This window comes from Aquarana catesbeiana, linkage group LG05 (genome assembly GCF_042186555.1).
Source record: "Aquarana catesbeiana isolate 2022-GZ linkage group LG05, ASM4218655v1, whole genome shotgun sequence".
Classification (NCBI taxonomy): Eukaryota; Metazoa; Chordata; class Amphibia; order Anura; family Ranidae; genus Aquarana; species Aquarana catesbeiana.
In genome coordinates, this window is record NC_133328.1 from 390,950,137 (window position 1) to 390,978,116 (window position 27,980).

General features: G+C 42.0%; 1 protein-coding gene across 4 annotated transcripts in view; it reads left to right on the forward strand.

Moving 5' to 3' along the window:
• HIVEP1 (HIVEP zinc finger 1) overlaps positions 1-27,980 on the forward strand; it is a 243,681-nt gene that overhangs the window by 46,292 nt on the left and 169,409 nt on the right. Inside the window, exons 1-2 of one of the 4 annotated variants that reach the window (XM_073631068.1) lie at positions 5,805-5,984; positions 6,242-6,386. The exons of 1 other annotated variant lie outside the window; for it this stretch is intronic. In XM_073631068.1, the coding sequence (XP_073487169.1) occupies positions 6,347-6,386 (40 nt within the window). In that variant the 5' untranslated portion in view covers positions 5,805-5,984; positions 6,242-6,346. Of the gene's footprint in view, positions 1-5,804; positions 5,985-6,241; positions 6,387-25,680; positions 25,818-27,980 lie in introns of those variants that run through there. 2 more of the 4 variants (XM_073631067.1, XM_073631066.1) reach the window with 2 other exon arrangements.

Below are 27,980 nucleotides of genomic sequence, written 5' to 3' on the forward strand. Positions count from 1 at the left end.
CCTTATTAAAGGGGGCTCCCGGATTCCGATAAGCCCCCCGCCCGCAGACCCCGACAACCAACGGCCAGGGTTGTCGGGAAGAGGCCCTTGTCCTCATCAACATGGGGACAAGGTGCTTTGGGGTGGGGGGGCCGCAGCGCGCCCCCCTCCCCCAAGGCAACAACCCCCCATGTTGAGGGCATGCGGCCTGGTACGGTTCTGGGCTGCGTGCTCGGATAAGGGTCTGGTATGGATTGGGGGGACCCCCCACGCCGCTTTTTCGGCGTAGGGGGTTCCCCTCAAGTTCCATACCAGACCCAAGGGCCTGGTATGCTCTTGGAGGGGGAACCCATGCTGGATTTTTATCTAAAATTTGGCGCGGAGTTCCCCCTCAAGATGATCTGAGCACAAGTCGCGTGCCGAAGTCGGATCATGCGAGACGGCAATCCGACTTTGATCCGACTTCAATGATAGTCAATAGGCTGAAGTAGGATCAAAGTCGGACCAAAGTAGTACAGGAAGCATTTCTAAAGTCGGAACGACTTGTGTCGGACCAGTTAGGACGGCTCCCATAGGGAAACATTAAATTTCACACGTCATGCGACATGAGCTCCCAATGTCGGAGCGTTTGTCGGACCAGTGTGAACCCAGCCTTAGTGTCACTAGCATCATCGGTGTCAGTGACTCTCCCAGATTGTGTCTATTCGTTTTAGATTGTCCTCCACCCTATCACAGTCACACTATAAGTCGCTGATCACCGCCACTACAGTTTAGTGCCTATAGCTGTGTAAATTCCAGTGTATATATACAATCGTTTGTAGACACTATACCTTTCACCAAACAAATTAAAGCTGTTGTAAACCGCTGGACGTTTTTTGTTTTTTTTACCCTGCAAGGTAATGTCATAATGTGCTAGTATGCATCGCATACTAGCACATTATGTTAAACTTATCTTAAAACAAAGCTTTTCCAGCGCCGAGATGTGAGAGCTGCAGGCGCTCCCATCTTCACCTGCCTTGCTTTCGGGTTCGCGGACTCCACCTCTGTGACTGGCCGGAGCCGCAATGATGTCACTCCCGCGCATGCGCACGGGAGCCACCAGTTATGGCACAGGGCTCTAAAGGAGCAACACAGTTGGCTGTTTCTTCCGAGCGCATGCGCCAGTGATGTCATTGGTGCACGAGCACTGTTTAGGAGATATTTACACTACCAAAAGTAAGCTTTTTATAGGCTTACCTATAAGCCTTCAATATACACTTATTAGGATTTTTTTTTAAGCAAAGACATGTAGCAGAATACATTTTGGTCTAAATTTATGAAGATTTTTTTTTTATATGTTTTATAGCAAAAAGTAAAAAATATTGGGTTTTATTGTGTTTATATCTCATAAAATAAAAAACCCAGTGGTGATCAAATGCCACCAAAAGAAAGCTCCCTTTGTGTGAAAAAAAAAAAAAAAAATTAATTTGGTTACAGTGTTGCATGACCAAGCAATTGCCAGTTAAAGTAGTGCAGTGCTAAATGGCAAAAAATGCTCTCTTCGTGAAGGGACTAAAACCTTCTGGAAGTCAAGTGGTTAATGTAAAATTCTGTTGTTTTGTTGCGTTTGGAATAAAACGTTCTAAGTGGGCCTTTAACCCTTTTGCTTCCAGGTCCATACGACGTAATGACAGTGGGGGGTTTCACACAGCCACCGGCATTGCATGTAAAACTGACAGGCAGACTTCTGGGAGGGGATGTATTGCAATGCATTATGCATTGCAAAAAATTCAGTGGAGCCCAGAAGAGACATTCTCATTAAGGAGAACCCTTCACCTGAAAATAATCACATAGGGGACTTTTTGTCCCTTATGCGATGAAAAAAAATAGTTAAGCAAAAAAAATTTTTTTACACCCAAGCACATAAAATCCCCTGCCCATTTGAGGCTCCCAACCCCCACATATACGCATGTATGAGTGTAAACGCACACGTTGGGGGTGTCTACATGTGAAAATGTTGATTGCGACACACATGTTACATATCGCCACGCACACTGGCGGGAGAGCAATAATTCTAGCACAAGACCTCTTCCATGACACTAAACTGATGACCTATAGGGTGCTTTTGAAGCATCACCTATAGAAAATATAGGGTACGCAAGTTTGTTGCCATTCCACAGGCGCACACCAATTTTAGGGTTTGACATGCTCGGTATCTATTTACTTGGTGCAACCTCGTAGTTTCTTGAGTTTGTTTGCCCTAAAATTCACTTTAGTGTGTTTTTTACTGAATTTTTTTTACTGAACCTTTGCGGTAATATTGTGTCATGTAAAATGAAACTATCACTATTTTATTTGCTAGGGTGTCCGCTTTTAGAAAATATATCATGTTTGGGGGTTTTATGTAATCTTCAGGCCGAAAATTATTTTTTTAAACGTGTGCACGAAAATGCAGAAATGGCTCTGGCAGCTAACGCTAGGCTCCATTCACACCATAGCTTTCCAGATTGTGGGCAGAATCACGACAATTCCACCCACGTTTCCGAATCTCTGCAAAACGCTGGGCGCACTTGCGATCCCCGTTATGTTCAATGACACCCAAATCGTGGCGCAATTTTGCCACAACTGTCGCCTGACGAATCGCAGTAAAATGGCGCAAACAGGATCGCGGGTGCCTGTCGCCCAAGGCGTCCTGCGATTATGTTTGCACAATTTTGCCGCGATTCGTCGGCTGCGACAATTGCAGCAAAAGTAAGCTGCAATTTGGGTGCCATTGAAAGTAACTGGGATTGCGAGCGTGTCCCGCATTTTGTGGTGATTCGGAATTGTGGCGATTCCATCCGCGATCCGGAACGCCATGGTGCAAATGGAGCCTTAAAGAGGGACAGAGGGATTTGGTTCCAAATAAGGGAGACTTTTGGGAGATATGCGTAATGTGGTGGGATGCAAGAGATCTGTAGCATTGGTATCCTTGACGTTCTGTTGATTATTCGGTCTTGTTCATGTCATGTTTGCACTTGTGTTTTTTAATGCATTGCATTTACTGCTAGTTCACACCAGTAGCATGCAGTTCCGTGTGTTTTTTTTCTGAACTAAAAATAAATGCACAGTGTTTTCCATGTATTCCAATGGCTCTAGTTCACACCTATGCAGTCAGTTCCAGTCAGTTTCCGGTGCAGAAATAAAAATAATGCAGTGTTGCATTTTTTATGCACAGAACTGTACTGGAACCTAGCAAATTGTATCAAAAACGCACTGGAACTGCATGTGGTGTGAATAGTGATCTGGAACGTAATCCAGAGTGCATGTTTGTGGTGTGAACTGGCCCTAAGCCCGGGTTCACACTGAGCTGCAGGAATGAAGCCGTGCGAGTTCAGCTGAGTTCAGCTTTCGGCCGTGATTTCAGAGACCTCTGCACATATGTCAATGTAAATCGCAGCTCGAAAACGCAAAAAGTAGTACAGAAACTACTTTTTGAAATCGGTGCGGCGCGGCAAATGCAGCGGCACACTGATTAGGACGGTGCCATTGCCGGCAATTGCCGCCGATTTGACATGTCAAATCGCATCAATGTAAACAAGGGCTTAATGTTTAGAAACCTTGGGATTACCTTTAACCACTTGAGGTCCGGGCCATAGCTGAATGACGGCTACAGCGCGGACCTCAATGGGACCGTCATGGGACGTCCTCCCCTGTGCACGTGCACCGCGCGCACCCTGCAGGGCGCGTGGTGTGCGCGATGTGATCACCGAGTCACAGAGACTTGGATGATCACAGATCCGAGTAAGGGGCCGGTCCCGGACCCTTACCATGTGATCAGCTGTCAGCCAATGACAGCTGATCACATGATGTAAACAAAAGCTTGGTGATCGGTTTCGTTTTCTCCTCATGCTGAGAGCGTGAGGAGGAAAAAAAAGCCGATCACCGGCTTATGTCAAAGGGACATCGGTCCCGAAGAGGAAGGAGGCACACATGCCTCATCTGTGCCTGCAAGTGCCATCTGTCATTGCCACCTGCCAGTGCCCACAGTGCCCAGCAGTGCCACCTATCAATGCCCACAAGTGCCACCTATCAATGCCCACCAGTGGTGCCAATCAGTGCCACCTAGCAGTGCTGCCATCAATCAGTTCCCAATCAGTGCCCATCACTGCCACCCATCAGTGCACATCACTGCCACCTATTGATGCCCATCAGTGCTGCCTCATCAGCATACATCAACGAAGGAGAAAAATTACCTGTTTACAAAATTTTATAACAAAATATAAAACAAATATAATTTAAAAAAAAAAAAAATTCTGTCCTTTTTCAGTTTTTTTTTTTAACAAAAACTAAAAACCGCAGAGGTGATCAAATACCATCAAAAGAAAGCTCTATTTGTGGGGAAAAAAAATGATAAAAATGTCATATGGGTACAGTGTTGTATGACCGCGCAATTGTCATTCAAAGTGCATCAGCGCTGAAAGCTGAAAATTGGTCTGGACAGGAGGGGGGGTTTAAGTGCCCAGTAAGCAAGTGGTTAATAACAATCTAGAATCATGGCATTATGCTAATTAATCTATGCTAATCTGATTTATTGAAAAAATAAGTGGGGTATTTTATAACATTGTTTTTTGTTTTGATACATTGTTTGCAGTAAACGGATGCTGCATCCAAATAAAAGGTTCCTTGTTTTCCCCTTTTGCACATTAGACAAAACTCTGAGCACAAGCATCACTTTATACATATCCTCACTGTGTGGCTTCATCAGCCTAAACCTCTGTGTAATCTGCAGAGGGAAGTGGGAGGCTTTAGTGTTGCTTCCTTCGTTTTGTCTGCAAGAGTTAACATCTCCAGTGTTTGTATGACCAAGAGGCCCTGGCTTACAGCATGTAGCGGAGAGTCTCTCCCCACAGCTCTAATCCTCTTGGGTTCCTGTAAGGCGCTCTATGTTGCATAGGGGTTTCCCCAAGCTCCTCCTCCCAGTTTCATTCATATTTTTTTCACTCTGCTAGTTCCTTCCCCCTTTTGCTGCACATTATTCAGACATCCTGTATCACCTCTTGTTGTTTTCCAACAGTCAAGTGCATAAGATCTGCTAGATCGCAGTCCCGGCTAAGCCATCCACAGCATTATAGAAGGTCGTCGCCCCCCCCCCCCCCTTCTACCCCCCTTTCTACCCCCCCCCCCCCCCTCATGCTGCCAGACTGCACTCATGGCACCCTGCCTTTCCTCAGCTCTTACATGCCCATCCTTCAGTAGAGAGATGGGGCGTTGTTAACCCCTGGCGTACCCCTTATGTAATACCTGTATGCTCTAAACTCCTGTTCAATGATATGTGATATGCAAAATCTAAATGTTTGATTGTTTCTGGTATAGGTAGGATATCTCCTTGTCTGCCTACTGCCTGCTTTTCTTGTCTGATGTCTATATATTTTTCTGCTTTTGTAAAACCCTCCTGCACCATCCATCATGTCATAACAAGACTCATCGTTTTAATACCGAAGTTCGGTTACTGGAAAAAAACAAAAAGAACCCCAATTGGACAGCATAATAAATGAAAAAGCCAGGCACCGTGAAAGTCACATTTCAGTGTGGTAATGATGATCTAATTGTCTCCCTCCCCTTTAGCACCAATAATTCCTGTGCTGCTGGAAGGATCTCTTCTCTGTGTGCTTATATATATGATGCCTTTTCAGTAGCTGCATGGGAGCTTTCATTCACAGGCTAGCAAGTGTTATCTCTCTCTCTTCTGTCACCCCTTGTCTCCCTACCCCCTTCCCTCCTCCTCTCTCTCTCTCTTTTTTTTTTGTTCTCTCTCTCTCTCTCTCTCTCTCTCTTTCTCCCTCCCTCTCTCTTTCCCTCCCCAGTATACTTGCTTGCAGTGTTGCAATAGGACGACAAGGCATCCCGATTTGTAAAGCAGGCACATTGGTGGGCTGTGCACATCGCATGTGATTCATAAAACCATGAATGATCCAGAGGCGAGCAGCCAGCGAGATCTTCATGTGCAGGATGATGCTGTTTTGTTTTGCAATGCCCTGAAGGAGGTGTGTGTCCTGTATGTGTGTGTTTATGTATGTGTAAAGGCTGATCTAGCATTCTTTAGAGCCCCTTTCCATTTTATTTAAATTTTTTTTCTAGCACTGCTCTATGACTTTCCATTCGGTATTATTTTTACTAATCAGATGCAGTGCTTTATATTTCAGGAGGTGTGGGAGGGGAGTGTAGTCCCAGGCCAGTGCATCCAGGCTTCCTCCTTTAGTCCTATCTTCCCTCATGTTGTTTTTTTCCTTCCCTTGTTCAGCTGCTGGATTAACTGATGCACTTGGCGGGTATATGGAGGCTTCTCTCTGCGAGCACTGCTCTCCATTTTTGAGAAGGAAAACCAGGCTCCAGGAGGAGGAGGATCATGCCTCGGACAAAACAGATCCATCCCAGAAATCTGAAAGGTTAGCAAATGGTTTCTCTGTTCTGATTGTGCACTTGTTTTGGAGGGATCCATCCAGCTGTTTACCTTGTAAAGGTGGCAGTTCTGGCGAATGGGAGGGGGGAGTCTTCTGCAGTATGTCATTGTGTGTTGTTTAGAATCTTGTCCTGAATAGAGTATTGGAAGAGGCCGATCGTGGCTGATTTCATTTCAAGTACTTGCAGCTTCTGAAGCTGAAGATGGTCAAGTCTAAAATGACCCCCAGTGGGTTACTGTTGAGTATCCTTTGTCTTTGCCATCTCATGACGTATTAGGTGCCCCTATTGCTGGAATGTGCTAACTTGCAGTCAACAGCAAGTTTTAAGAGCACACCATTTGTTTTGCTTAAACATGAATATCAATATTCATTTATAGAAGTTAGAAAAAATCCTAGCTGAAAGGGCCCACAATGTAGCCAGTAGTGCAACTGTGTTACAGGCCTCATTCACAAACTAAAGGATTATTAATAAGGTCAGTGTGGGGCAGGGGTCACCCTGCTAATGTCAAGCTTTTAATGCCACAACTTCGTCTTCAATAAACATTGGTGGAATGTTCCAGGTATAGAACCAGTCATGTTAGTCATTGTTTTGTTAAAAGGAATGACAGCTGGCATTGTTTCAAACCCTAGTGTCTTCCACATGGTGTGTTTCCCATTGCTGTAAAATATTGTGGATTTTATATCTGGATAGCAATGTCCTCTTATTAAGTGACTATTAATGTGTATCAATTAGCCATTCCCCGCATATGTTCTATTTATACACAGCTGGGACATTTTATCATTTTGTAGCAACTCAAACAGTCAAAACACTTTCTGCCTGCCTTGTCATTAATAATTTTGTTAAGGTAATCACTGGAATACATTACACAAAACTGTAACAAGTAGTGCAGACACAATGAAATAAGAATGTACAGGGTATCATTATGTATGCAGTAAGCATTACCTAACAGTATGCATGCAGTATGCATTCTTTGTGCTATCTTTTTCTGATATTATATCCAACAAGTGGTGCTGTGCATTTCCGCCAACCCTTGCCAATGTAGATCACAAAGGCCTTGTATGCTATAGCTATATATATATATATATATATATATATATATATATATATATATATATATATATATATATATATATTTACAGATTTTCTACAAGGTTAGCGTTGGGGGGTGTAGCAGGTTTAAGAAGTTCTGCTTGTGTGTATACAGTTTTATTTGTGTGTCAGCTATGACCTTGAGCAAGTGCTTTCCTGTCACACATTTCTAAAAATCGCAATTTTCACAATAACATTTTTTCTTGAAACTGACCTACTGTACTGGCTTCCCATAGTTGCTGCTATACAACAACTTCTCAAATAAAGAGACACTAATTTGAAAGGTTAAGGATAACACTAGTTTGAAAGGTATTTTGGTACGGCTAAAAAACATAATATGTGATTTTGTGTTTTTATAATGTTGTAGTTGTTACTTAAGCTGGCTTTATACACATTATACAATTTTCTTGTAGGTTTACCAAAACCATATAATATGAGGTCAAACCTAAACACTTTCAATTTGTATGCAATTATGCAGGCTCTTGCACTACATAGTTGAAATCTAGGTAAATCTAAAGGAGATTGAACAAGAAAATTGTATAATGTGTAACCAGCTTTACTGTTGTCTGCCATGTCAAAGTTGTAAAATTGAAAATGTAATTGATTTCTGGGGGCAAAGTACCAATCATCAGTGTCTAAATAACTGTCATTGGATGTGTTTTATTCAGTCTGTGCATGGTTTGCTTAGGCCAGAAAAGTAGGTAACTGTCCATCAAGCTTCTACACTAGATCTTCTGTAGATTCAAACTGGTAGTTCAGCATAATTTACCAATATTTTTGTAATGTAATGGCTTACCTGGATAACTGGATGTACATCAATCAGCCATAACATTATGGCCATTGAAAGGTAACGTGATTAACATTGATTATCTCATGACAATGGTACCTGAAATTGGGTGGGATATATTAGGCACCAAGGGAACATTTTGTCCCTGAAGTTGGTGTGTTCAAAGCAGAAAAAATAGGCAAGCATCAGAGCAACTCCAAAATTGCAGCTCTTGTGGGATGTCCCCAGTCTGCAGTGGTCACCACCTACAAAAAGGGGTCCAAGGAAGGAAAATTGGCAAACCAGTGATAGGGTCATGGGTGACCAGGGCTCATTGATGCATGTAGGGAGCAAAGGCTGACCTGTGTAGTCTGATCTAATAGAAGAGGTACTGTATCTTAAATTGCTGAAAAAGTTATTGCCGGTTCTGATAGAAAGGTGTCAGAGCACACAGTACATCACATTTTGTTGCATATGGGGCTGCGTAACCGCAGACCGGTCAGAGTGCCCATGCTGATCCGTGTCCACAGCCAAAAGCATCCACAATGGGCATGTGAGCATCAGAACTGGACCACGGAGTAATGGAAGAAGGTGGCCTGGTCTGATGAATCACTTTTTTTAATTTAATTTTTTTTACATCATGTGAATGGCTGGTTGCATGTGCGCCACTGGGGAGGAGATGGAACCAGGAGGCATTATGGGAAGAAGGCAAGCTGGAGGAGGCTTAAAGGATATGACAGCTTGTCCCCAGATACCACAGCATAACTTTGGAGGTCTAGTGGAGTTGATGCCTCGATGGGTCAGGGATGTTTTGGCAGCAAAGCAGGAATCAACTTAATATTAGGCTTGCGGTCATAATGTTATGGCTGAGTATAATCTGAATAGTGTTCAGGTAGGCCCTTACATGCCTATACAGTTATTTGTAAGTTGTACTCTACTCTAACATATCAAATCCAAAGAAACTCTAACTAGCGTGTGGAGGTATATACAGTGCCTTGAAAAATATTCATACTCCTTGAAATTTTCCACATTTTGTCATGTTACAACCAAAAATGTAAATATATTTTATTGGGATATTATGTGATAGACCAACACAAAGTGGCACATAATTGTGAAGTGGAAGGAAAATAATAAATAGTTTTCAAATTTTTTTTACAAATAAATATCTAAAAAGTGTGGCGTGCATTTGTATTCAGCCCCCTTTACTCTGATACCCCTAACTAAAATCTAGTGGAAGCAATTGCCTTCATAAGTCACCTATAGTAAATAGAATCCACCTGTGTGTAATTGTGTCTTAGTATAAATTCAGCTGTTCTGTGAAGCCTTCAGAGGTTTGTTAGAGAACCTTTGTGAACAAACCGCATCATGAAGGCCAAGGAAAACACCAGACAGGTCAGGGATAAAGTTGTGGAGAAGTTTAAAAGAGAAGTATGTTTTTTTTTTTGGTTTTTTTTGGTTTTTTTTAAAGATTCATACTTACCTATGTGGATGCAGCATTAGACCGATACTGCAGCTGTCCCCCTCCGTCTCTGCACTAAGAACCGAACCACCGAACTGCGCCGACAAGTCAGTTCTCACAGAACTGAGCTGCTGCCTGTCAATCAGCGTCTCTTCTCTCTGCTCCTCCACGCTCATTGGAGCTGAGACTCACCGATTGAGACTGCCATCAGTTAAAGCAGCTGGCTGATCCAGACTTGATCCAGACTTGAAAGTCGGGATGATGAGCTGCCTTGACTGACTGATGGCAGTGACGTCAGTGAAGAGCGGACTTCAGACCGCTCTCCGCTGAAAACGGGTCATGGGATTGCAAAAGGAATTGCACTCCTGTGACCCAGAGAAGAAGCCCAGCCTAAAAAGCTCAGGCTGGACTTCTCCTTTTAAAGGAGGGTTAGGTTACAAAAAAATATCCCAAACTTTGAACATATCACAGAGCACTGTTCAATCCATCATCTGAAAATGGAAAGAGTATTTCACAACTGCAAACCTACCAAGACATGGCCATCCACCTAAACTGACAGGCTGGGCAAGGAGAGCATTAATCAGAGAAGCCGCCAAGAGGCCCATGGTAATGCTGGAGGAGCTGCAGAGCCACAGCTCAGGTGGGAGAATCTGTCCACAGGACAACTGTTAGTCCTGCACTCCACAAATCTGGCCTTTATGGAAGAGTGGCAAGAAGAAAGCCATTGTTGAAAGAAAGCCATAGCAATCTTAGATGAAAGCCTGTTAGAGTCTGCAAAAGACTTGAGACTAGGGTGGAGGTTCACCTTCCAGCAGGACAACGACCTTAAACATACAGCCAGAGCTACAATGGTATGGTTTAGATCAAAGCATATTCATGTGTAATGCCCCGTACACACGGTTGGATTTTCCGATGGAAAATGTCCGATCGGAGCGTGTTGTCGGAAATTCCGACCGTGTGTGGGCTCCATCGGACATTTTCCATCGGATTTTCCGACACACAAAGTTTGAGAGCAGGCTATAAAATTTTCCGACAACAAAATCCGTTGTCAGAAATTCCGATCGTGTGTACACAAATCCGACGGACAAAGTGCCACGCATGCTCAGAATAAATAAAGAGATGAAAGCTATTGGCCACTGCCCCCTTTATAGTCCCGACGTACGTGTTTTACGTCACCGCATTTAGAACGATCGGATTTTCCGACAACTTTGTGTGACCGTGTGTATGCAAGACAAGTTTGAGCCAACATGCGTCGGAAAAAATCCTAGGATTTTGTTGTCGGAATGTCCGAACAAAGTCCGACCGTGTGTACGGGGCATTAGAATGTCCCAGTCAAAGTCCAGACCTAAATCCAATTGAGAATTTGTGGCATGACTTGAAAGTTGCTGTTCACAGACACAGATTGCTGTTCCATCCAGTCTGACAGAGCTTGAGCTATTTTGCAAAGTAGAATGGGCAAAAATGTCACACTCTAGCCAAGCTGGTGGAGACTTGCAGCTGTAATTGAAGTGAAAGGTGGTTCTACAAAGTATTGACTCAGGGGGGCTGAATACAAATGCACGCCACCAGGGGCGGACTGACAACTCAAGGGGCCCCCGGGCAATAGGAGATTATGGGGCCCCCAGGCAATCAGAGATTATGGACACACACACACACACACACACACACACACTATACACAGACCTGTTTCTATTGGCTGAGAAGGTACTGGAGAGGTGGGGCAGCTATAATCTTGGGATTTTTAGACCAAAAGGATGTCGGTAAGGGACATTTCAGAGACAGATGTAAAAAAAAAAAAAAACACAGATTTTTACATACTGTTCCTGGTTTTACTGAGGCTGGCAACCCTTATGGGGCCTCCTAGTGGCCCAGGGCCCTCGGGCAGTGCGATGGTCAGTCCACCCCTGCACGCCACACTTTTCACATATTTATTTATAAAAAAAAAGGTTGAAAACCATTTATCATTTATCTTCCACTTCACAATTATGTGCCACTTTGTGTTGATCTATCACATATAATACCAGTAAAATACATTTATCTTTTTGGGTGTAACATAATAAAAAGTGGAACATTTCAAGGGGTATGAATACTTTTTCGTGTGTGTGTGTGTGTGTGTGTATATATGTATATATATATATATATATGTATATATATATATATATATATATATATATATATATATATATATATATATATATATATATATATATATATATATATATATATATATATATGTATATATATATATATATATGTATAAATATAATGTGTATGTAATAATTTTATTTTCATTCATGATAATTTTGAGCTTTGGTGTACAAACCTGTTAACAATATTTGAGTTTTGGTGTTATTTAGTGATTACTGATATAAAGCCTTGTGTTTAAAGATGCAATAAAGTTATAGTTGGAAAGTAGAACTTGAGATGCATAAAGGCAAAATAGCCAAATATCAAGAAAAAAACTGCATCTGCATGCAAAAAATAGGGTTTATTTATGCATTATCAGATAACAGCTCAGCTATTCAGTTTATATCAGCAATATTTTAAACTGTCTACATCTTTTTTTTTTTTTTCTTTTTAAGCACAATGTTTCAACCCAAATAAAAAAACCCAACCGTTTAAATAGAGCCTACAACCAATCACAACATGACATTGGGGAATAAAAAGGACCAATCGGCAATCAACATACCACTAGACCTGATCGGGGAACTGCATCAGGAAATTACATGTAATACACTGACATACAAACCCTACACTATACTGATGCAAACTTGCTATGTCACCCAATGGGAACCTTCCTAATAACAGACTTATCCCTCCTACGATGTCTTCAAAAGAAAGAAAATAACCCTGTGAAAGGCTGGCCATAGATGGATAGAATTTTGAATGAAAATTCTTAGTAAGTGTTCTAGGAAAATGTTTATGAAAATTCTCAGAACATTCGAATGTCATTCAAAAGATTTTGTTTGCTTCTAGCATTTGATGTTGGAATAAATTACCTTTACTAAATTAAAACTACATACACTTTTAGAAACTTGTTCGTTCAAGAAAAATGTTCCATTCTCCTTCTAATTTTACTGTCAATTTGGTTGAAAATGAACATCGATTTGACCCGCTATAGATCAGAAAAATAAAAACTTTCTTAGAACATTCTAACATTCTATTGCTAAGAATTTTCGTTCAAAATTCCACCCATCTATTTGCCAGCTAAAGTCAAGCTGAAATCGCAGCATACAAAAGCATCATACCTAAACCCCCGCTATATGGCTTCCCAGCTGGAAAGGAACACCCCCCAATCCCCCTCAAAATCAACTTGCATAACTGTGGCTCCACCCCTTTGAGGCTAAAGCTCCACCCTTGACTTGTGATCTGAGTCTTGTCATAGGAACTACAATCTATTCAATTCTATACAAAAAAGGGGAAGATTTGTAGGTTCTATTTAAACTGTTGGATTTGTTCGTTTGAACTGATACTCTGTGCTTTCAAAAGAGGTTAAAGCGGAACTTCAGTCATTTTTTCATCTTTCCATCTATTAAATCTTCTGCCCTTGTTGTTTTAACTTTGGATAGTAAAACATTTTTTTTTCTGCCAGTAAATACCTTATACAGCCCACTTCCTGTTTCTTGTTTGGTAAAAAGCCTAGGCTTATCACATCATGCACAGCTCTCTCTTTCTCACCCTTGTGAGAGTTTGCCAGGAAGGAAAGGGGAATAAGTTATAAGAGGGTCAATGAGAGCTGCAGAGCTGGAGGTGTGTGTCTGCGTAAATCCAGGAAGTGAACAGGCAGCAGCTTCAGCTGAGAAAGCAGAGAGAGGGGGGAGGCGCCAACTAAAATAAATCCTACTGGTTTCAGTTTATCTGTGTAAGGTGTACACTTACAAGTAACCTTACACAGATACACTGAAACCAGTAGGATTTATTTAGTTGGCGCCTCCCCCCTATCTCTGCTTTCTTACTTGTTCTCAGAGGCACTGGACACCCTCTGAGGATGGCTGCCTCCTTATTACAAGAACATTAGACCATGGCATTGAGCTAAAAAAGGACCTACTATTATAGCTACTACTATACTATTTTACCAAGGGCATCATGTTATTTGGAGTGCCAAAATCCTTTCCTTTTTATATGACTGTTGAGCAGCTTCAGCTGCCCACAGTTAAAATGGTTGCAGCCGGACTCAGTGGAGGGAGATTTTCTGCAGCAAATTTGGCAAGTACAGAATTACAGTATACCATATTTTTCCGTGTATAAGACGCCCCCCACTTTTCCAACCCAAAATTAAGAAATCAATATTTTAAACAGGTAAAACAGAATGCATTTTTTTTAAAGTAATTACCCCAGGTAACGTTTACATACCAGTATATTATACAGCATATCACTTTACTATTCTTGTTTTCTCCACTGTCTGATCATACTCTCAGTGGGGGGGTGGCCCATAACTGTGGCTCCACCCCTTTCAGGCTAAAGCTCCACTATTGGCTTGTGACCTGAGTCTTGTCATAGGAACTACAAACTATTCAGTTCTATACAAAAAAGGGGAAGATTTGTGGGTTCTTTTTAAACTGTTGGATTTGTTTGTTTAAACTGATACTCTGTGCTTTCAAAAGAGCTTAAAGCGGAACTTCAGTAATTTTTCATCTTTCCATCTATTAAATCTTCTGCCCTATGAACATAGCATATCCCTCTATAGTGTGTACTTGTCTCAGCTAAGAGCACTAAGTGTCATTTCTGTCTGCTGCTTCATTCCTCTGCTATCAGTATGAATCACTTCTGACAAGTTTTCCTGACACCAAGAGAAAAATGGTGATGGGGAGGGACCTCCAGTTGATTGACAGCCTCAGCTCTGTACCTGTGTGCAGTGTGAAGGAGGGGTCCCCCTTTCCTCCATTCAGCTCTCAAAACTTTCCTCACTGAGCTCTGCAGAGTGTAACTTCAGCTCCCCGCCCCCTTTTTACTGAACTCTCAGACAAGCTTTATAAATTCAGAACTTTGAACAGATGTAGAGAAGAGAAAACTGCAGATAAATAGGTACAGCTTATGTAGGAAGATCTGTTTCATCTCTGTGTATCACCTTGTGGAAACTGCAGTTCCCAATAGTGGTCTGCATACTGTGTGCTTATTGGGGGGAGTGGGGGGAGGTCCAAACTGTCTCTCTGCAGGTCTATTCCCATGCTCTTTTGCATAGCTAACTACACTCAGTTTGAATTTTGCAGAATAAGACAATCGCTTACTTTTATTATTCTCTGACATCTTGGGCTCAAAATGCTCCGCTCCCTCATGCATCTGCACAGTCTCCACGTCCAACGGGATCGCATCTGCGCAGTCCCCACCTCCACCTCCGCCTTCACCTCCACCTCCAGCTCCAGCTGACGTCATATGGCTTGTGATTGGAGGAAGCTGTTTTATAAGCTATGACCAGCTATGCACCGCACGGCTCTCTCCCAGGCTGACTGGCTGTGTATAAGACGCTGCTCGATTTTCAGTCTATTTTAGGAAAAAGTAGCGTCTTATACATGGAAAAATACGGTATATAAAATAATATGCAAAGTGGTTACAGGGAAGCTTCACAATGGCAAAGATGTTTTTATTACTAATTATGTGGGCAGACTGCAGTTCCTCTTTAAGGAAGCATGAAACATTCCCGCTATATGTTGAATAGCAGAGTTTTTAAAAAAAATATCAGCCCATGTCTGATCATGCATAAATTAAAGAGCTATTGTTGTCCTGGATGCTGGTAACCTTTTTTCCTTTTTGGGATTTGAACATGAGCCCATTGGGTACCTAAGGGCAGGTGACTGTAACACAAGGCATTTTTGCATTGCATTTTGCAATGTCCAGTGTAATAAAAAATGATAGTAAAAAGATGTATTTCTCAGGCACCAATCAGATTCAAGTTTGCTTTGAAAGCTTGTATGTGATTGGTGATGCAGGAGGCAGAGAGAGGAAGTTACACAACGCACTCCTAATTTCCTCCTACTGACCCTCTATAGAGTTTTTTTTTTTTTTGTTCTGCAGGGGATTACACAGAACCCAGATTAGGGTATACAGAATACATTTTCTGACCATGGAACACTTGCCATGTTTACTGGAGAGCATTAGAAGCTCACTGAATGTTCTCACTTGTCTGTTTAAAGCAATCCTGTCAGGTTAAAAAATAATCATGATGATAGGTCCTGCAATAAAAGAGCTTTTATTCTCCTGTCTGCAGCGACCTATATTTCTGTCTTTCCTACAGTGACATAGGCATCGTGTAGGGAAGAACCACAGTGTGGGGCAGGGACACAAGCATCCAAAATTTACAGAGATTTGAATGCCATAGAGTAATACAGAGGGCACAAGGTGCTGAAGAGGTAAATAATATAAAGCCCTACTATTACAGGACCTTTTGTCTGAATTATTGTGGAACTTGACAGGGTTGCTTTAACCACTTGACATCCGGAAGATTTTTGGCACTGCGTTACTTTAACTGACAGTTGCGCTGTCATGCAAAGCTGTACATAAATTAAATGTATACTTTTTTTTTCCCCCACAAATAGAGCTTTCTTTTGATGGTATTTGATCACCACTGGGTTTTTTATTTTTTTGTGCTATAAATGAAAAAAGACTGAGAATTTTGAAAAAAAAAACAATTTTTTTACTTTCTGCTATAAACCATATCCAAAGTTTTTTTTAAAAAAAAATCGAATTTTTTCATAAATTTAGGCCAAATATGTATTCTGCTACATATTTTTGGTAAAAAAAAAAAATCCCAATAAGCGTTATAGTGATTGGTTTGCACCAAAGTTATAGTGTGTACAAACTATGGTGTGTGTGTGTGTGTATATACTGGAATTTGTATTTATTTTTTTTTTTTAATGCTAGTACAGTAATGGCAGAGATCAGCAGCTTGTAGCAGGACTGCAATAGTATGGTAGGCAATCTGACACTGATGCTAACTGACACTTTGTGGGGAACCAGTGACACTAATACAGTGATCAGTGCTAAAAATATGCACTATCACTGTACTAATGACACTGGCTGGGAAGGGGGTAAACATCTAGGATGATGAAAAGCTTAAATGTGTGCCTAACCAGTGTTTTTATGTGAGTACTGTGAGGTGCTTTCACTAAGGGATGTGCCGGTTTTTATTCCTTGATTTGCAGGAAAACAAAAATCATCGCATCCCTGCTGACAGGACACAGCTCTGGATTCTTACATTGACAGAGCTCTGTCCTGTGTTCCTCCTTGCCGATCAGCGGATTCCGGCGGTCAATCATTGGTTGGCCCCCGCTGATCGGCTTGTGCTGTTACTGAACACAGCATAGCCATTGTGCCCCTACCCCGAAGTGCCAGATCATGTACTAGATTCAACACAGGATGTACTCCTGTGTGAGATGATCAGCAAGAGGTTAATGGAATATCAGCACCTTAATTGATACTACAGATGTGTAATTAGTGCACCATAACCTTCTATTGGTGTGACAACGCTTGGTCCCTAGCTTTCAGTTGTGCCCTGCGTTGTCACCATGGCTTCCAGTGGAGACTGCAAGTGGCCTTTTCAACACAAATTGTGGAGGCATAGCCCACTGTTGTCACCATTAGCAAACCTGTCCTGAGAAATGTCATGCAGCTATCTCTGGAGTGCATGCATGTAGACACGAAGTAGTTGCAAAGAGGTTGCAGGAAATCCACAGAACTGGAATGCAAGAAGGGATGAAAAAAGGTGAAAAAGTATTCTATTTACAAGGAAAAACTGAATTATATAAAAAAGTTCTATAGTGACAGCATACACTTTTATTTGATAACATCAGCATTGCAATACAAACAATAGTTATTTTGACAATCCAATACAAGTTTACTTGAAAAATCTCCTTTCATGATGAGTGCTGCCAGACTATAGGTCATCTTATTCCACACCTTCCTGGATTCCCTGCATGCTTTTCAGCTTCTCCTCTGCTGTTTACTTTCAATTTCTAAGGGCTACATATCCCATGGTACCTTGCCTTCAAACACTGATTCCTGTACTGACTCCGTCTCCTGAAATTCCTCCTCTCAGCACAACTGTAGTTCAGAAGGTAGGCTCAGTGAAATGTGTGACACAGCAGTGCTTACTCACAGGACATAGTGAATACGTCTCACATTATTCAAGGATGTAAATGTGTGAGGATCTTCAAAAAGTAAATTTACAAAATCAAGATAAATCAGATTAATAGGAGTAGGCTGGAAATGATTTAAATTCAATGGGGAAATGAATATGATTTTTACATTTCAACCATGGATACATTTTAGAAAGTGCTCAGAAATATTCCTAAAACATTCTCAGTAGGTCATATGAATGTTCATGTATTGGATAACCTATACATTGTGTACATGGGGACCGAGTGGCACCTGAACCCAGTGCAGATGTTCTGCAAACACAGTAGCAGTGCTGAATTAAAGTGATTGTACGTTTTTGTTTTTTTATTCTTAATACAATAAAGATGGTTTTGCAGAGAACGGCCCCGATCCTCCTCTTCTAGAACCCCCTGCCGGTGCTCTTGACTCCCCCCCCCTATCCGAGTGCCCCATAGCATGCTGTTTGTCATAGGGGCATTTGTGAAAGCTCAATCTTAAGCTGGGCTGTGCGCATCTATTGACACACACAGCACATCTAGGCCCTGCCCCCTCCTCACAGGATTTGATTGTAAGGCAGCCGGAGCCAAAGGCTCCCACTGCTGCTTTGGAGTCCTGTGAGCAGCTATGGATCGACATAGGACTCGGGTAAGTATTTGGGGTGGGGGCTGGGAGGAGCTGATCATGGAAGGTTTTTTACCCTAATGCAGGAAATGCCTTAAGGTAAAAACAACCTTTAGCTTTTACAACCACTTTAAGACCAAGTAGGGCCCTAGACAGAATATTCACTTTATTTATTACAAGTACTTATGTAGCTCCCTCAACTTACACAGAGATTTAGATTTATATTGTACATTCACATCAGTACCTGCCCCAGTGCTGTGTCTTGGCCTAGGCCGACAAGGCCTAGGGCGGCACTTTGCGGAGGGGGGCAGCAAAAAAGCCGCCCCCCGCACGAAAAAAAAAACCTGACCTGTCCTCCCAAGTCCCAGGCTCCTGCGGCCGCCTCCTGCACGAATATAGCCCCCAGCACCGCTGCCTGCTTGTAGCCTGTAGTGCGGCACTTGCTAATAATATTAGCAGTAAAGGGTGTACTTGGACAGGGGGAGGGAGCGACTGACACCCCCCATAAAATGGACGGTCACTGGCCAGACCGGGTGCATATCATTTCAGTGGCGGAGCCGGAGCCTAATGCTCCGCCTACCCTCCTTCACGCGACATTCTTACAATGCTTCTTCTCCCCGGCCCAGGGCAGAGTCTCTCATTCTCTCTGTGACTATAGGAGGAGGAGATAGAGAGGAGGATGAAGGGAACCCTCTCAGGTGGTGGCATTGGTAAGGACAGCAGGACAGGTACGCGACACGTGATAACTTGCACATTTCCACTAAGCTCAGGTTTGACTGGGGCATAAATCTCTAAATTGACCATTTACCATTGAGCATAAAAGACTAGGCTGTGTTAGGTTAATAAATAAAAATATATCATACAAAACAGCATAGGACTGCAATATGCAAAATCAATAAAAAGTAACACATTTACAGTGCATCAGTTTAAATTTAAAAAAATGGCTTCTGGCTTTTGGGGCGATACCTGGTTTCTGTTGCGTAATAGGTATTCAAGAATGTCAATGTATCATGACTGTATATTTAAAGTTGCTGTAAACTTCAGACATGAAATATGAACAAAGCATATCCCTCTATAGTGTGTACTTGTCACAGCTAAGAGCACTAAGTGTCATTTCTGTCTGCTGCTTCGTTCCTCTGCTATCAGCATGCCTCTCTAATTAATGCCCTCCTTGCCCGGTCCGTGAGTTTTGGTGTGCGGCCGTGTCTTGGCAGGTTTGCTGTTGTGCCATGTTCTTTCCATTTGGTTATTATAGATTTGATGGTGCTCCTAGGGATCTTCAAAGATTTGGATATTTTTTTATAACCTAACCCTGACTTGTACTTCTCAACAACATTGTCCCTTACTTGTTTGTAGAGTTCCTTGGTCTTCATGGGAGTGTTTGGTTAGTGGTGCCTCTTGCTTAGGTGTTGCAGCCTCTGGGGCCTTTCAAAAAGGTGTGTATATGTAATGACAGATCATGTGACACTTAGATTGCACACAGGTGGACATCATTTCACTAATTATGTGACTTCTGAAGGTAATTGGTTGCACCAGAGCTTTTTATGGGCTTCATAACAAAGGGGTGAATACATACACACATGCCAACTATCAGTTTTTTATTTCTGAAACATAGTTTTATGTATACATTTTTCTAATTTTACTTCACCAACTTAGACTATTGTGTTCTGATCCATCACATATAATTCAAATTAAAAAAACATTGAACTAAAGACTGTAATGTAACAAAATAGGTAAAAAGCCAAGGGGGTGAATACTTTTGCAGGGCACTGTATCATTACCGCTCACTGACTGGTTGCTAGAGGTTACAGCACACATTACGGCTCACTGATTAGTTGCTAGAGGTTACAGCACATGATTTCTGCTTGTTGATTGGTTGCTAGAGATTACTGTACATCAATACTGCTCACTGATTGATTGCTAGAGGTTACTGCACATCATTGCTGCTTACTGATTGGTTGATAGAGGTTACAGCACATCATCTCCTCACTGCCTGCACACCATGGACTGGGGAGGTGAGGGGACAGGAAATAGACATTAATAGACAGAAAACGCCTAGGGATCCTAGGACTCCTTGGATCAGTGGCAGTGCTGGGGGAGGGTGTGATTAATGGCAATGCTGATTTTTTTGTTAACGACTACCAATATAAAGAGGAGTTTCAACACTGGCCACCAATGTAATAGGGGTCTACACTGACCACTAATGTAATAGAAGCATTCACAGTAACTACCAATGTAAGGAGGGATATACACTGACCACCAAAGTAAGGTTGACATTCACACTGGCCACTAGTGTGAATGAAAGGATTCTACAGCAAGCACCAATGTAATGAGAAGATTTACACTGGCCACCAATGTAACTGAGACATTTAGCCTGTGTCCACATTTGTGTGTGTGGGAACACATGCAAAATCGCTTTCCTGACACCACAGAAACACGCTGCCCTTTAGCAGATACACAGCAGTGCCATTAATTGTTAATGACACCCTCACGCATCTGCTGACATGTGCCTTGGCACCATGTGATTTTCAAAAAGGGTTTGGGACTTTCTTCCACATTTGTAGTGCATAGAGCAGCCTTTTTAAATGAATGTGCTGCCCTACACATGACCTACATCTTTATCCAACCTATCAGTACACCTTTGCATTCTAAAATCCATGCTAACCTCTGCACCCCAAACCTCCCCCATCCTCTCCACGTCAATCCCCTCCCCTTTAACCCTACCTGCCTCCTCTGCTCATCTTTGCACCCACCTTCCTTACCTCCATACATCCCCTCCTTGCTCACCTGTGCACCCCAAACTGTAATTCCTTCTCTGCCTACCTTGGCACACCCCACACTAACCCCCCACTAATTTGCTTACCTTTGCAGAACAGGCTTAATGGTAGGCTTAATGACCACAGTACTTTCAAGCATGCCCCTTTAACTCCCCAGTGGGCTGCATTCAGTATAGGTGATCGTGGATATAACCTCAAGGGGGCATGATATACATATGAATACTGCATCTATTTACATATGAATGCTGCCGACTTGCCGCTCTATACATATGAATGCAGTCCCTATTTACATATCAATGCCGGTATTTGCATGTAAACACAGGGTCTGCAGGTGAGTCATCTGTACACAACAATAGGGCAGAGCTAGGCAACATTAATAACGGAACTTCACACTGAGATATCAGGACACAGCATGGGACTAAAACCTCAAGGGACGAGGGAATTTAAACTGGGATAGTTGGCAAGTATGAGGCAGCTGCTTTGGACCCCACAACAATGACGGGGGCCCAGGGCAGCTGCCCCTTTTGCCCTGCCTTTAAGATGGCCCTTATGGCACTACAAGCATGACATGCATATTTTTTCACGCTTTGTCAATGCATGCAAAATTCTGTGGCTTTTGTTCACTTTTACGCCCCACTGCAATGTGAATGCAGTCTAAAGATTTGTTTCTCCACAGTGCCTGTAGTTAGAGGGAAATAAGTACTTGTTTTAAAGTCCCTTTTTTGCTTGTTCAGTTTATTTAAATACCTTAATGTGCATAGTCTGGGCACAGGATCACTTTAACCACCTTTCTACTGCCATACGTTAAAAAAAAAAAAAAGTGCGTAGGTGGATGTGGATTGCTGGAGTGCTTTTTAAAAACGGAATGGTTTATTTCTTGTGCACATGCCTGGCACAATCATAACTTTGCAACACTGCAAAAACTATCTTTCCTTCTGCATTCGGCAGGCAGTAGCTCCCACCAAGCACCACCAATTTAACTGTATGGGCCTTTGTTGTGGGTTTTTAGGGGTTAAATCAGGCAATGGGGAGGCAGAATAGCGCTTCAGAGGGCAAAGCATGTGTAAACAAGCCTATAGTGCAAATAATTTAGGCAGAACTTTACACACTTTTTCTTTGGAAAGTAGATACTCTAAATGAGCATGCCTGTAATCCTTGATTTAACTGTGTGTATGGGATCACTTTTGATCATATGGTATACAAGATATAATCTAATCCACCAAGTGCATTGTCGTTACAAGACTTTAGGCTTTAGTCCCATGGATGGCGAAGTAATGAAGTAATTCAAAACCTGCATACTGGCTGTTCAAATTTTCTACGAGTTATTGAAAGCTTTTTTCCAGGCTGTATATTTGCGATCATGTGGGTCCTCATTTGAGGTCTGTATATCAATAAGAGAACTAATGATCCAGAAGGTAACAAGTGATTCACTTATGGTGCATCTATGGGGTTGATTTACAAAGGCTTGGTTCACACCTATGCATGTGTGTGGGCCACGTTTGCTCATTTGAATAGGCTGCTGTGCCTGTGTTTCCCGCAGAAAAAGGTGCATGCACCTTTTCTAAATGCGACCTGCAAGGAAATCGCATGGTCATTGTGACCATGAGATTTTCCAGCGGTTCCTGCACCCGCAAACACACTGCATTTTTACATGCATGGGGGTGCCATTCAGAATGAATGGCAGCCTTGCGGGTTCCCTCACAGCAGTTCGTTTTCATTGCGCATGGTTAAGAGGTGGTCTCACGAGACATTTATTAGCTGTGGGGTTGATTTACTAAAACTGGAGAGTGCAAAATCTGGTGCAGCTCTGCATAGTAACCAATCAGCTTTCAGTTTTTTTTGTCAAAGCTTATTTGAACAAGCTGAAGTTAGAAGCTGATTGGCTACCATGCACAGTTGCACCAGATTTTGCACTCTCCAGTTTTGGTAAATCAACCCCAATGGCTAATAAATGTCTAGTGAGTTTAAGTAGACCTATACCAATATAAAATTAACCATTCCTAATTCACATTCCTTAAAAAATATAAATCATGTACACAGCATGTCATGCCTTAAAATTGTGCATGATCATTAGGGGTGCAACGGATCGTCACCGATCCGTGATCCGAGCGGTTCAACCTGTTCGGATCGGCACACATGCGCTCCGCGGAGCGCGCCGCTGCCTCGACCGCGCCGGCGGCAGCGGTGCGCGCTGACGTCATCACCCCTCAACTCGTGGATCTGTCCAGCTTGGCGGCTTCTATTCTGTAAGGTAAGACTAAACAACACTAGTCTTCCTTCCTAATTCCATTACTCATACTGTATATACAGTGGGGGAGTCTGTGGATATTACAGCAGTGGGGGAGATTGTGGATATTATTACAGTGGGGGAGATTGTGGATATTATTACAGTGGGGGAGATTGTGGATGTTATTACAGTAGGGCAGATTGTGGATATTATTACAGTGGGGGAGATTGTGGATATTATTACAGTGGGGGAGATTGTGGATGTTATTACAGTAGGGAAGATTGTGGATATTATTACAGTAGGGCAGATTGTGGATATTACAGTGGGGGAGAAGACGTGGATATTATTACAGTGGGGGAGATTGTGGATATTATTACAGTGGGGGAGATTGTGGATATTATTACAGTAGGGCAGATTGTGGATATTATTACAGTGGGGCAGATTGTGGATATTATTACAGTAGGGCAGATTGTGGATATTATTACAGTAGGGCAGATTGTGGATATTATTACAGTGGGGCAGATTGTGGATATTATTACAGTAGGGCAGATTGTGGATATTACAGTGGGGGAGAAGACGTGGATATTATTACAGTGGGGGAGATTGTGGATATTATTACAGTAGGGCAGATTGTGGATATTATTACAGTGGGGCAGATTGTGGATATTACAGTGGGGGAGAAGACGTGGATATTATTACAGTGGGGGAGATTGTGGATATTATTACAGTAGGGCAGATTGTGGATATTATTACAGTGGGGGAGATTGTGGATATTATTACAGTAGGGCAGATTGTGGATATTATTACAGTGGGGCAGATTGTGGATATTATTACAGTAGGGCAGATTGTGGATATTATTACAGTAGGGCAGATTGTGGATATTATTACAGTGGGGCTGATTGTGGATATTACAGTGGGAGAGATTGTGGATATTATTACAGTGGGGGAGATTGTGGATATTATTACAGTGGGGGAGATTGTGGATATAATTACAGTGGGGGAGATTGTGGATATTATTACAGTGGGGCAGATTGTGGATATTACAGTGGGAGAGATTGTGGATATTATTACAGTGGGGGAGATTGTGGATATTACAGTGGGGGAGAAGACGTGGATATTACAGTGGGGGAGATTGTGGATATTATTACAGTGGGGGAGAAGACGTGGATATTACAGTGGGGGAGATGACATGGATATTACAGTGCGTGAGATTTTTTTTTGTTGATCCGAAAATGATCCGAACCGAGACACCTGATTCGAGGAACGACCTGAGTTTTTTGATCTGTTGCACCCCTAATGATCATGGACGGTGACAAAGTTTAATACCCAAAATTGTCCTTTGGAGATGCTTATAAGCTGTTACAGGTCATCATTATACAGTTAAACATGAATAATGGCCCTAGAATGATTGATCTTACTACCATGTGTGAAGCGATATATAACATACTGTATGTAGTGCAATTGTCATTTTTGTACATAGGTGTCATGAAAGTGCCTTTACATACAAATATTCGTGTATTTATGGGTGGTGGGGGACTCAAAATTTTTGTAGGTTTTTTTTCTTTAATTTTTTTTTTTTTAGGTGCTTGGCTGTAATAAACACAATTTATTTATTTTTTTACAGTCTTTCATTTAACCCCATAACGACACAGTAACAAATATATGTGGTGTCCAGAAGGTGGGCTTTAAACCTGGGCGCAGCATATATGTGTCCCTGCTGGGAGCGTGCTGGGAACTAGACGGATACTTACCTTTATTCCAGCGCTGCAGTGCCCTGGAGCTCGCCGCCGCCCACTATCATCATCAGCAGGGGAGGCTTTCCAGGTCCTGATCTATGGCTGTTTCAGTTAGCTGGGCAAAGGTGACGTCATCTCGGCATTGCCAAAATTGTGCCCTGAACTATGTATGTACAGCTAAGTGTACAGCGACAGACAGGCAGGTAAGAAGTTTTAGTGCAGAAGAGGCATGTAGATATGTCTCTTCTACATTAAAAATCCTACCTGTTTCCCAACTTTTTTTTTTTTAAAGTTCTGCTATAACATGCAACAAAGAAGTAAATGGGCCCTTTAACATTTTTCCCTAGTAATACGCATGAAATACTTCCAAACTTCCCACTAAAGTTTATTCTGATTTATCTGGCACAGCTGATGAAAGGAGGAAGGAACTGCTTTCTGTTTCACTATTAGTTACTGCATGATCTTTAGGTACTTTCCTGACAATTAAATCATGATATGGTATGTGGAGAACAGAGTCTGACTTCACACCACACTTAACAGCTGCTAGGCATTTTGTTTTTTCTGAGAAGAGAGCAAAGATGTTCAAAAATGGCTGTTGCATATGAGAATGGAACATTGCAATATCCACATGTATTTGTGGTTGAAAGTGGTGAGTACCTTTTTCCCTAATTGAATTCGCTCTAGCAAAAAAAAAAAAAAAAAAGGTGCCTTTTTTTTTGTATTTTTTTGTTTTATTCATTTTTAACCACTTGACCTCCGGAAGATTTGCCCTTCTTCATGACCAGGCCATTTTTTGCTAAACTGCACTGGGTTACTTTAACTGACAATTGCGCGGCCGTGCAACACTGTACCCAAATTTTGTGTCCTTGTTCCCCCACAAATAGAGCTTTCTTTTGGTAGTATTTGATCACCTTTGAGTTTTTTTTAAATTTTTTGTGCTATAAACAAAAAAAAGACTAACAACTTTGATAAAAAAAAAATATATTTTTTAACTTTTTGCTATAAAACATATCCAATATAAAAATGTAAAAATCAAATTTCTTCATCAATTTAGGCCAATGTGTATTCTGCTACATATTTTTGGTAAAAAAGATCCGAATAAGCGTATATTAATTGATTTGCGCAAATGTTTTAGCTTCTACAAACTATGGAATATATTTATGTTATTTTTGTTTGTTTATTTATTTTTCACTAGTAATGGCGGTGATCAGCGACTTATAGCAGGACTGCAATATCGCGGCAGACAAATTGGACACTAACTGATACGTTTAACACACTTTTTGGGAACCAGTAATACAGTGATCAGTGCTAAAAATATGCACTGTCACTCTACTAATGACACTGGCTGGGAAGGGGTTAACATCAGGGGCGATCAAAGGGTTAACTGTGTGCCTAGCTAGTGTTTTAGTGTAGTGTGGGAGGGAGGTGCTTTTATGAGGGGAAGGCATGGATCCATGTTTCTGCTTTGCAGGAACACAAGATCCATGCCTTCCTTACTGACAGAACAGCAATCTGCCTTGTTTACATAGGCAGACTCTGTTCTGCGTCTGTACCGAACAATCAGCAAGTGCTGGCGGACATCGAGTCAGCGGGACCCACTGTTCGGCTCCTGCTGTGCAGAATCACAGCTGGAGCGAGTCACAAGCGGCGCGCACTTGCCCCTGATACCCGGAGGTGCAGGATCACGTGTGTGTATATATGTCTGTGTGTGTATATATATAATGTGCGATCTGCTATGGGGGGGGAGGGGGGGGGGCGGCAACTGGTTAACGTTTTACCTGCTTAGGGATTTGTCAATTTCTGTGCTACCCCTTTCACACCAGTAACTGCACGTTTTTTCCTTGTACCTATGCATGCAGTTGAAGCACGTTTTTCTATCTGCATGTGTCCTGTGAGGTCACTTCATTCTTCTTTCTTTCCCTTTGCAGTGCATTTACATGTGTTTTATGTGTTTTATGTGTTTTATGTGTTTTATGTGTTTGCTGTGCGGAAAAGTGGTGCAGCATGCTGTACTTGTCTACACCGCACTGCAATGGTGCGAACCAGTGATGGCAAACCTTGGCACCCCAGATGTTTTGGAACTACATTTCCCATGATGCTCATGCACTCTGCAGTGTAGATGAGCATCATGGGAAATGTAGTTCCAAAACATCTGGGGTGAAAGGTTCGCCATCACTGGTGTGAACTACGCCCATAGCATAGCCTGGATTTTGGACTGTCTATGCGGTTGGAGTGCAGTCCAAAGTTCATCCAACTGCCTCCCACTGTATTCGATGTGAAAGGACCCTTAGGAAGATCACTCTAGTTTTCTGGTTTACCATTACCGTTTCCAATGTTGATTTATTGTCCAGCAGGCTGAAGGGAGAGATGGGAGGAACCTGCATTGCTGAATCAAGAAATAAGTATGCTTAGTCAGGAAACCACCACTGCTGGTATGTTTGTCATAATTCCCAAAATTGGTGGTAGCATTTTAAAGACATTAAATATAAAACTTCAGATGGAAATGTACAGCTAAGAACTGATTTTTATGCTTTTCTATAGAGCCTTTTGTTTTTAAGTCTTTTACATCTGCATGTTAATGCAACGAAAATTTGGTGTACAGTAGATTGACTGATTATGTATGGAAAGAGTTTGTCAAGCAAAGGACTTCCTGAATACACTTGGTTTGGCAGTAGTAGTGCTCTGTTTGTTAGTCTCGGGGAAACTCTTGATGCTCAAAGCAAATTAACAAATGTGACGAGCCAGCAGAAAGCATTAGGGGTGGCGATTCTTTGGATTATTTAAGTTGCCAAAACAGGCTTACACACCAAGG